The 11,758-nt window shown below is 43.9% G+C and overlaps 2 protein-coding genes across 2 annotated transcripts in view; both read right to left on the reverse strand.

Annotated features, from left to right (window-relative positions):
• The window catches only part of nfrkb (nuclear factor related to kappaB binding protein), a 96,221-nt gene extending 91,144 nt beyond the window's left edge, over nt 1-5,077 (reverse strand). The window contains exons 1-4 of the mRNA XM_048615380.1: nt 4,981-5,077; nt 4,543-4,649; nt 4,059-4,182; nt 1,007-1,113 (exon numbers count right to left, since the gene is read on the reverse strand). Of these exons, the coding sequence (XP_048471337.1) occupies nt 1,007-1,113; nt 4,059-4,182; nt 4,543-4,649; nt 4,981-5,077 (435 nt within the window). The remainder of the gene's footprint in view (nt 1-1,006; nt 1,114-4,058; nt 4,183-4,542; nt 4,650-4,980) is intronic.
• Nucleotides 5,078-9,725: 4,648 nt separating this feature from the next.
• LOC109927169 (PR domain containing 10) overlaps nt 9,726-11,758 on the reverse strand; it is a 149,787-nt gene continuing 147,754 nt past the window's right edge. Inside the window, exon 18 of the mRNA XM_048615381.1 lies at nt 9,726-9,938. Coding sequence (XP_048471338.1) covers nt 9,726-9,938 — 213 coding nt within the window. The remainder of the gene's footprint in view (nt 9,939-11,758) is intronic.

Below are 11,758 nucleotides of genomic sequence, written 5' to 3' on the forward strand. Positions count from 1 at the left end.
TTCCCCTCCCCCATTTCTGATGAAGGGTCTAGGCCCGAAACGTCAGCCTTCCTGCTCCTATGATGCTGCTTGGCCTGCTGTGTTCATCCAGCTCTACACCTTGTTATCTCAGATTCTCCAGCATCTGCAGTTCCTACTATCTCTGATACAATCCAAATACAGACCGGTTTACAAAAGAGTTAAACAGAAGAGTCTGTGAACTTTGAATGGTTCCATTTTTACTGTATTTTCAATTCAAAAAGCTGACAAAAGTATCTCTGAAAGGGACTAGCCATCCGATTCCCATTGCCTTCTCTTTCTTAACAGCTCTTCTGAGCTCTTACCTAGGGAGCCCTACCTTGCCTGACTGGATACAAGTTTGTCACTTTCAACCATAGGCTAGTCAATAGGGAACAGTAAACTTCCAGTCACATTATCATGTGTGAAAGCAGTATGACATGAAGCCGAACACTAAAATCAACTGTACCAGACAACTGTCCTTAATAAAAAAAAACAAAATTTGTCGGAGAAGCTTAGCATGTCTGGCAGCATCTATACAGAAAGAAACAGATTTAACATTTCCAGGCTAAAATTAGTCTTCTTCTGAACTGTTTTTACCCCCTTTTCCTATCAGCATCCTAAAAATATCAACCTCCATGAAATCCTGCTCCAATCCTCAGTCAGTCTCAAAAAATGGTCACTCAACCTACATTTGGTTTCTCCAATGCAAAGGAGATCACACTGTGATCACCAAATGCAAGAGACTAGATAGAAGGAAGTACATGTAAATCACCATTTCACCCGGAAGGAAAGTCCAGGACTTTGGGAAGAGGAGGCAAATTACACCTTGTGTTTCTGTGGGCTTTTAGGGTTCCTCCACTGCAACCGAATCCAGAGTCGAGCAGTTGCTTTCACAACGTGGTGTCAGGTGTATGATCTATACTGAAGCAAATTTAGAGCAATTAACATCTTGATGCTAGGTATGTGTGCTTTGGAGAGGATGCTGTAAATTGGACTGCCTTCTTACAACGGGATTTGAAGGATTTTGTGAAGTTTCTGCTGGTGGTACCTCTCCAGTGCTTTGAGATGCCTCCTGCAGGCTGCCCAAGACTCTGAAGCACATACAAGTGGTCACTGAGGCCAGTAGATCATCACATTAGTCTCAAATATGAGATCCTAGGCCTCAAATACTCTCAATCTCAGTCAGCTGAAGGTTCAGCTGGCACAGTTGAGGTGATAAGAGTTTGATGCCCATTGAGAAGAGGCTCCCTAGATTGAGAAAACAGCCTACATTTTCCAGGACATTGCTGTTGATCTTATCGGGGACGGGGTTGTGCTACGGGAGCTGATTGGAAGAAGACCTTAGTTTTACAGTGGTTCAGTGAAAGGCCCATTTTCTCATCTGCTTTGCTTCTTTACTTGCTCCATTAACAGATCCTTCTGACTTTCACCATCAGCACTTCTCATCTTTTATTCTCTCTTGCCTTCCAACCTGCCATAAACCTTCCTGTTTGTTCTTTTCTCCTCTCCCCCATATTTCAAGCCCTGCTGAAAAACTTAAAAATCTTTCTGTATTCTCGCTTGTGAGCAAGGGTCATTCACCTGAAATATTAACTCAGTTTCTCTCTTCACAGACGCTACCACATCTGCTGAACATTCCAAGCATTTCCTGTTTGTGTAATAATTTGCATCTATAGACCACAATTAACACAGATTTTGATCTTCTTCCAATGCAGCTTCATGAGAAATGCAGAGATCAGCAAGCACTGGATCTTGCTTTTGTGGATCACATAAGCACATTGACCATAATGAGCAGGTCAGGTCTCCATTGGAGAAAAATAGCTCTGTAAGCTTCACAGTCCCAATGATCCTTCATGAACACATACACGATACCATTCAATCCGTCAGCTCCACCTCAGTTTTGAGAAGAAGGAAGAGATTGAGCAAGTCTGCACCTTAACCCCTGTTGTTGTTATTTTATCCTCGGGTCCTCCTGACTCATGCTATCCCTGCTGCCATGAAAGGTTTGTACCTCTGCATGCAATCAGATAGTAAACGTTGAGTCATAGGGATATACAGCACAGAAACAGACCCTTTGATCCAACTTGTCTATGCCGACCAGGTATCCCAAATAAATCTAGTCCCCGCTTTGCCAGCATTTGGCCAATATCCCTCTAAACCCTTCATATTCATATACCTATCAAGAATCCTTTTAAATGTTGTAATTGTGCCAATCTCCACCACTTCCTCTGGCAGCTCATTCCATACACGCACCACCCTTTGTGTGAAAACGTTGCCTTTTAGGTCCCTTTTAAATCTTTCCCTTCTCACCTTAAACCTAGGCCCTCATGAACAGACAGAAAACCAGCTTGCAAGACTCATGGATTGCCCATTTGATGGCTGTATCAAATTCTCCTTCGCCAGTGTCGAGAAAACTAAACTGAGGTAGTTCATTAACTTGGGTAGAGGATTTGCCAACTAAGATAGTCAGGTTAAAAGGGATATTGTCAGGAAGGCATGATATAAGGAGTCTGCAGAAGGATACAGGCAGGTTAAACGAGTTGGCAGAAACTTGGCTGATGGAACACAATACAGGAAAGAGTGACGTTATGCACTTTGGCAGCAAGAATAGAGGAGCTAAATATTGTTTAAATGAAGAAAAACTGCAGAAAGCTGCAGGACTGAAGGATTTGAGAGTCCACACTCATAAATTACAAAAAGCTAACACACAATTTCAGCAGCTTAGAGACAATAAGGTGAAATAAGATGCTGGAAGCCAGAGTCTATTGGCATGAGCCTGGAAAAGCACAGCAGGTCAGTCAGCATCTGAGGAGCAGGAAAGTCAATGTTTTAGGCTGAAACCCTTCGTCAGTCCTGTGGGAGAACACAAGCGAGAGAGCGAGCAACCAAGAGAGCAAGTGAGAGCAACAACGGGCAAGAAAGAGAGTGAGTGAGAGATAGCACGAGGGAGACAGTAAGTGAGAGAGAGTGTGTGCGCAACCAAGAGAGGGCGCGAGACAGCGACAGAGAACAAGCAAGAGAGCAACAGAGGCCGAGCGAGGAAGTGAGGGCGAGCGAAAGAGTGAGGGCGAGAGGGCAAGAGAGAGTGTGAGAGAGCTAGAGAGATACAGCAAGCAAGAGAGACAGTGAAAGAGAGCGAGAGAAAGAGAGAGCATGAGAGAGAGACAGCGCGAGAGAGAGCAAGTGACAGAGCGAGACAGTGAGCGACAGAGGACAAGCGAGAGAGAGAGTGAGAGAGCAAGAGAGAGCGAGCAAGAGACAGATTGAGGGAAACAGCGCACGAGAGAGAAAGAGAGATAGCGAGAGAACGAGAGAAAGAGCAAGACCGAGACAGCAAGACAGTGAGCAAGTAAGAGAGAGATCGAGAATGAGAGAGCAAGAGAAACAGTGAGAAAGAGAACGACCGAGCAAGAGCGAGAGAGCGAGCAAGAGAGAGCAAGTGAGAGATACAGTGAGCAAGCTAGAGAGTGTGCAAGCGAGAGAGCAAGAGACAGAACAAGAAAGGCAGTGAGAGTAAGAGAGACAGCGAGCAAGATAGAGAGTGAGTGAGATAGACAGCGAGCGAAAGAGCAAGACAGCGCAAGTGAAAGAGCGAGCAAGGGAGAAAGCAAGAGACAGAAACAGCAAACAAGTGAGAGACAGGGAGCAAGAGACAGAGCGAGTGAGACAGAGCGAGTAAGACAGAGCACGCAAGCAAGAGACAGAGCTAGAGAGCTCGAGCAAGTGAGCGCGAGCAAGTGAGCGCGAGCAAGACAGCGCGAGCAAGACAGCGCGAGCAAGACAGCGCGAGCAAGACAGCGCGAGCAAGAGAGCACGAGAGCGCAAAAAAGAGACAGAGCGAGGGAGAGAGCAAGTCAACAGGAGAGAGAGCGAGTGAGAGAGACAGCAAGCAAGAGTGAGAGAGACAGACAGCGAGCGAGCGAGAGAGAGAGACAGAGCAAGCAACAGCGAGAGAGAGAGAGCGCACACACACTACCATGCAGTAACAGTCAGAGGGAGAGAAAAGACACATTATGAAGCAGCACCACGACAAAGAATCTGATTAAAAACAGACTCACCAAACTCCTCCTCAGTCCGATTCCGGTGCAAATAGATCCACAACTTGCGCCCAATATCGTACTTCACACATGGATCTTTCTCATAGTGTAGTCTGTCCAGAGCCCCACTCACAACAGTGTTAATCTGCAAAAAGTCAAAGGCATATGCGGAGGATATGTGGGTGTCAAAGGTGAGCGGACTGCAAAATCAGTGTTGGATTCCACGGAGGGTCAGTTTCTTTCAGTGAGGCAACGTAATCAGAACAGTTACAGTTCCCCATGGTATTTCACAGACTGTTTATTACACACCATCCACTACATACATTATGCACGTCTTACAGATCTATATAATGCAGAGCCCCTCCTGGAGTGCTCTTCACCAACTACATAATTACAATTCCCTTCCACATGTATACAATCACAGCCTTCTCAATACTTTAGCATTTCAAACATTCAGTGAAGCTAAGAACAAATTTCTTTTTCACACTTGTGACAGTCCCTTTACCTGAGCACTGGTGACCTCAGGAGCAAGAAACTGGGAGTCTTTCAGCAGCTCGCAGATCTCTGCACGTGTCCCTTCTCCATTTGGAAGACGAGCAGCTGCATCTCGTACTGTGAGAGAGGAATGATTGTGTCACTCAAAATATTTAAACTGTCAAGTCATTTAAAGAGCTTCTCAGAAATGGAAGAGGGAATGAGATGAATACTGCAGATTTTGGAGGACAGAAACACCATCTCCTAAATAATGATACAAAACTTGTGCCAGCTCCTTTCCACACAACCCATGCCATTTTTAAGCAAAAGCAGAGATACTGGGTCTGCAGTGGACACAACACTAGAAACTTAAACCTATTAAAGGTAAGCGGGTGATTCAGAATCTCAGGACGTATGAGAGGTACAGACTCCATATCATAACTGGTAAAAAAAATTCTAATGTACCTACTGTCAGAGGTGATGACAGAGCTACGTCCCACTTCACACATGGTCAGATCTGCAACTTTCTCTGTATAAGTCCCTCCAAATACCCTGAATGTGGACATTTTCAAATCAACCTGTTCAGAAACATTATTACCTGTAGAGCAGGTTGGATTTGAACGCAGGCCTCCTGGCTCAGAGATAGGATAACGTGCACTGCATCACAGGAGGCCTGCTGATGAAGGCCAGTATAGATATTGCCTAATCAACCTGATCAGCAATGTTGCTGCAAACCTCTGGAGCAGGTGTAATTTGAACCCAGGACAGAGAAACTACCACTGTGCCACAAGAACCCTTAACATCCTAAATGCATTATTAAGAGCAACAGGATTGCCAGGGTAAGAGTGGGGCTGATGAGAAATCAAAGGGGTAACCTGTGCATGGAGCCAGAGGATATGGGTGAGGTCATGGAGTCATAGAGCTATACAGCATGGAAACAGACCCTTCGGTCCAACTCGTCCATACCGACCAGATATCCTAAATTAATCTGTTCCCATTTGCGAACATTTGGTCCATATTCCTCTAAACCCTTCCTATTCATGTACCAATCCAGACGCATTTTAAATGTTATAATTGTACCAACCTCCACCATGTTCTCTGGCAGCTCATTCCATGCATGCACCACCATCTGTGAAAAAATTGAAATAGCCCCAACCTATTCAGCACCTACGTATAGCTCAAACCCTCCAACCCTGGAAACGTCCTTGTAAATCTTCTTAAATCAATATTTCTCATCTGTATTCATAAAAGAGAAAGACATTGTAGTTGGGGATTTCAGTTGGGATGGTGAGGTTCGAGAACATGTTAAGATTAGTGAGGAAGAGGTAGTAGAAGTTTTAGCGAGCCCAAAGTTGCGTAAATCCCCAAGGCTTGATTGGATGTATCCCAGGCTGCTACAGGACGGCAAGGGAGGAGATTGCTGGGGCACTGGCAGAGATATTTAATACTTCACTGGCCAGATGTGAAGTGTTAGATAACTGGAGGACAGCTAATGTAGTTTCTTCATTCAAGAACGACAGGAAGGATAGGCCAAGTAATTACAGACCAATTAGTGTGACATCACTGATAGGGAAATTGTTGGAAAAAGTTCTGAGGGACAGGATCAATTAATACTTGGAAAGGCAAGGATTGATCAGGGATGGTCAGCATGAATTTCTTGGAGGTTGATCCTGTCTGCTAATTTAACTGAGTTTTTTTTGAAGAAGTGACTAAATATATTGATGAGGGGAGTGCAGTTGATGTGGTCTCCTGGGACTTCTGTAAGGCCTTTGACAAGATCCCACGTGGAGGGCTGGGCCGAAAGATGAAAATCAATGGGATCCAAGGCAAGATGGTAGACTGGTTCAAAAATTGGCTTACAAATAGGAAGCTAAGGATGATGGTGGAGGGTTGTAGAGTCATACAGCAAGGAAACAGACCCATCGGTCCAACCAGTCCATGCCGATCATAATCCCACACTAAACTTGTCCCACCTGCCTGTACTTGGCCCATAACCCTCCAAACTTTTCTTTTTCAAGTACATATTTAAATGTCTTTTTAAACGTTCTAACTACATTCACATCCACCACTTCCTCTGGAAGTTCACTTCACACATGAACCACTCTCTGTAAAAAAAAAATTGCCTCTCGTGTTTTTTTGAAATCTTTTTCCTCTAACCTTAGTCTTAATCTAGACTTGAAATTTCCCACCCTCGGGAAAAGACACCTGCCATTCACCTTATCATACCCCTCATCATTTTACAAACCTCTGCAAGGTCATCCCTCAACTTCCTATGCGCCAGTGAAAACAGTTCCAGCCTATCCAGTCTCTCTTTATAACTCAAACCCTCCATTCCCAGCAACATCTTGACAAATCTAACCTGAACCTTCTCCAGCTTAATAATATCCTTCCTATAGCAGGGAGACCAGAACTGGACACAGTATTCCAGAAGAGGCCACACCAACATCCTGTACAACCTCAACATGATGTTCCAACTCCGATACTCAAAGGTCTGAGCAATGAAGGTAAGCATGCTGAACGCCTTCTTAACCACCTTATCTGTATGTGATGTAAACTGAACCCCTAGGTCTCTCTGTTGTACAACATGGCCCAAGGCCCTACTCTTAATTGTATAAGTATTGTCTTTGTTTGTTTTACCAAAATGCAATACCTCACATTTATCCAGATTAAACTCCGTTTGCCACTCTTCAGCCCATTGACCCAATTAATCAAGATCTCTTTGTAATCTTAAATAACCTTCTTCACTGTCCACTATACAACCAATCTTGGTGTCATCCGTGAATTTACTAACCGTGCTTTCTATATTCTCATCGAAGTCATTTATACAAATAACAAACAAAAGTGGAGATAGCACCGATCCCTGTGAAACTGCGTTGGTCATAGGATTCCAGTCTAAAAAGACAGCCCTCCACCATCACTCTCTGTCTCCTGTCGTTAAGACAATTTTGTATCCAATTGGTAAACTCACCCTGAACGCCATGTGATCTAACTTTACTAATTACTCGACCATGTGGAATCTTGTAAAGGGCTTTACTAAAGTCCAAGTAAACAATGTCTTCCACTCTACCCTCAATCTCCGTGGTTACTTCCTCAAAAGATTTTTTAAATTCATTAACGGGGTGAGGGTGTCACTGGCTAGGCAGCATTTATTGCCTATCCCTAATTGCCCAGAGGGCAGATAAGAGTCAACCACGTTGCTGCGGGTCTGGAGTCACATGTAGGCCAGACCAGGTAAGGATGGCAATTTCGTTCCCTAAAGGACATGAGTGAACCAAATGGGTTTTTCCGACAATCCACAATGGATTCACAGTCATCATTACATCCTTAATTCCAGATATTTATTGAATTCAAATTCCACCATCTGCTGTGGCGGGATTTGAACCCGGGTCCCCAGAATGTTATCTGGGTCTCTGGATTAACGGTCCTGCAATATTATCACTCGGCCTTCGCCTCCCCTAAGGGAGTGTTTTTGTGATTGGAAACTTGTGACCAGCAGTCTACTGCAGGGATCGGTGCTGGGACCTTTGACGTTTATGTTTGCTAATGATTTGGATGTGAACATAGAAGGTATAATCTGTAAGTCTGCAGACGATATGAAAATTGGTAGTGTTGTTGATAGTGAGGAGGACGGTGTCAGGCTAGTCTAATATTAATCAGCTGGTAAATTGGGAAAGCAACGGCCGATGGAATTTGAGATAACAAGGTGTAGAGCTGCATGAACACAGCAGGTCAAGCAGCATCAGGGTGTAGAGCTGGATGAACACAGCAGGCCAAGCAGCAAGGCTGACGTTTCGGGCCTAGACCCTTCTTCAGAAAAAGGGACTTCTGAAGAAAGGTCTAGGCCCGAAATGTCAGCCTTCCTGCTCCTCTGATGCTGCTTGGCCTGCAATGTTCATCCAGCTCTACACCTTGTTATCTCAGATTGTCCAGCATCTGCAGTTCCTGCTATCTCTCAAGCAGCATCAGAGTTTTTCTGAAGAAGGGTCCAGACCCGAAACGTCAGCTTTCCTGCTCCTCTGATGCTGCTTGACCTGCTGCGTTCATCCAGGTCTATACCTTGTTATCTCAGATTCTCCAGCATCGGCAGTTCCCACTATCGGCCGATGGAATTTAATTCTCATTAGTCTGAAGTGGTGCATTTTGGGAGGTCTAATAAAGGAAGGGATTTACGCAATGGATGGTCAATCCTTAGGGAGTACTGAGGAACAAAAGAACCTTGGCCTACAAATCCATAGTTCCCTGAAGGACTCAGCACAGGGTGACATAGTGGTGAAGGAGAAATACAGGATGTTTGCCTTCATTAGCCAGGGTGTAGAATATAGGAGCAGGGAAGTCATGTTGCAACTTTACAGAGCATTGGTTAGGCCAGAATTGGAACACTGTGCAGTTCTGGTTGCACACTATCGGAGAGGTGTGATTGCACTGGGGAGGATGCAGTGGAAATTCACCAGGATGTTGCCTAGAATGGAGGGGAGGCTAGGAGCATAGGAGGGGGATCTGACTGACGTTTCCAAGATTATGAGAGGCATAGACAGAATGGATCGTAAGAATCTTTTCCCCATGGCCAACATGTCTGAGACCACAGAGCAGAACTTTAAAGTGAGGAGTAAGAGGTTTCAAGGGGATTGAAGGAAAAATGTTTTCACTCAGAAAATTGTAGAAATATAAAACGTGCTGCCTGAGAAGGTGTTTGCTTGTTGCCATAGATATGGTGGGCCAAAGGGCCTGTTTCTATGCTGTATGACTCTATGCTGGCAAAGGTTTCCACTGCAGGAACATGTCCTTCCACAACCCCATCCACCCTTCCAAGGGGCTCCCTTGTCGCTCAGCCTGTTCCCTGGCACGAATTAGAGCCTTCAGAGTTGAGAAAATCCAGGAAAAGATATTCAATAATGAGGGGCCTCAACCAAACAATTTCCTGGCCTCGTCGTCAATGCTGGCTCTCACACACATGCTGCACATAAACACAAAAGTGTGGAGTGGCAAATTTTCAGAAGACTGTGGTCAATATTCATCCACGTGGCAGCTAGGGGTGGGGCCAAATGAGGAGTGGGGGGAAAAAGGGTGGGGGCATTCTGCTCAAGAATCTGTCAACTTTGTATAGGCTTTTCGTCTTTTAATCCATTTCTGAACTTTCTTTCTATTTGATTCAGGAAGATTACCAAAATTAATGTGGTAGGTACATGTATACAAAACACAGTCCAAATGACTTCCCTAATCCCACATTTTGAAATCTAGTGTCAGAATCTCACCTAGTGATAGAATGGTGACATAGGCTGGTCTATCAGATCGCAGCAGAGAATGTTCGCGTGCCTTGTTGAGAGAAGGATCCTTGTCAAATACTCCCTTCACGGGGCCCACAACAGAGTCAAAGCCATGCATGCGGAAGGTGAAGGCTTTGTGGGGCTGACTGTATCGCTGACGCTCCTGTGGAAAAGACACAAACTATCAACTCAATGTTCAATAGCCCAGGCTGAACCGAGCTTTGAAATCCCACTCCGGGTTTACAGAAATAATGAAACACAAGAATGGCCATCACATGGAAGGTGAATAGGGATTGTAGCTTCAAACAGAGGTCATCACAACTGGTTTTGCAGCAAATACGACAAGTAAAATGGGATATAATGTTTGACAATTGGTCAATTTTTTGAGATTTAACTGGTAGGGTAGATAAAGGAAACCAGAATATTTAGTATATTTGGATTTCCAAAAGTGATTTGATAAGGTGCCATTGAAAAATTTAGCACACCACATGAAGCTGGGATGATATATTAGCATGGATAAAAGATTAGTTTATGAATAGGAAGCAGAGGCATCTTCACTGTCAGGCTATAACTAATACAGAGTCACAAGGATAAGTGCAAGGTCCTCAGATATTTCCACAATAATGGCTTAGATAAAGAGACTGACAGAAATGTAATATCAGCAAATGTAGATACAAAATTTGTTGGGAATACAAATTGTTGAGAGGACACAAAGAGGCTGAAAACAGATATGAACAAGTTAAATGAGTGGGCAACAGGTGGCAGATGGAGTATATTGGAGGAAGTGTGAGGTTATTCACTTTGACCGATTAGAAGTGTAGAATATTTTCCAAAAGGCATGAAACATGTAAATATTGTTGTTCAGACACTTGGGTGTACTCCTACAAGGAAGCGACTGTCTGCATTCCAGTACAGCAATTAGGAAGGCAAATGGCATGCTGATATTTATTCCAAGAGGACTGAAATACAGAAATAAAAATACAACTCTAACAGGTCATGGTGTTTTCTGCATCTGGAATATTATGTGTAATTGTAATCTCCATATTTAAGGCATTGGAGGCAGGACAGCAAGGATTCACGAGATTGGTCTCTGGGGTGAGAAGGTTGCCCTATGATAAGAAGCTGAATAAACTGAATCTAAATTCTCTTAAGTTTGGAAAATGAAAGGTAGTCTCATTGAAATTTACAAAATTCTGAAGGAGCTCGACAGAGTTGACATTGAGAAGTTATTTCATAGAATCATACAGCACAGAACAGGCCCATAAGCGTTGTGGTGACTATCACTAAAATGCTTTCTTTCTGCCACCTCAAACACTTGTCTAGCTTCACTCCTCAGAATTAGGTTCAGCACTGCACGTCCCTTATTGAACCTTCTACCTGTTGATATAAAAAGCTCTCCTGAAGACATTTCAAGAAATGCCCCCTTTAACCCTTCACACTATAACTTTTCCAATGAATGCTGAAGTTGAAATCCCAAAATAATTACCCTATAAGTGTTCGTACACACTTCAGTGAATTGTCAACATATCTGCTCTGCAATTGCCCAGTGACTGTTTGTGGGTCTGTAATACACTCCCAGCATGCTAACTGCCTCCTTTTTATTCCCAAGCTCTACTCTTAAAGCCTCATTTGAACACCCTTCCAAGGTATCGTTCCTCCTTAGTGCAGTAACTGACTCCATAATTAATAATGTAACCACCACCTCCTCTATTACATCTTTCCCTGTCCTGCCTGAAGATCCTACACACTGGAAAGTTGAGTTTCTAGTCCTGTTCGTTCCTCAACCACATCTCTGTGATGGAAATAACATCACAATTCCACGTATCAATCAATACCCTTAAATTCATCTGTCTTACCTATATACTCCTAGCATTAATGTTGAGGCCATCCAGCCTCGCCTTACTATCCTGAAACTCAAAGCTGAACTCTCTCTGTCTTGGATAACAAGGTGTAGAGCTGGATGAACACAGCAGGCGAAGCAGC

Source organism: Rhincodon typus, chromosome 32, assembly GCF_021869965.1.
Source record: "Rhincodon typus isolate 14 chromosome 32, sRhiTyp1.1, whole genome shotgun sequence".
Lineage (NCBI taxonomy): Eukaryota > Metazoa > Chordata > Chondrichthyes > Orectolobiformes > Rhincodontidae > Rhincodon > Rhincodon typus.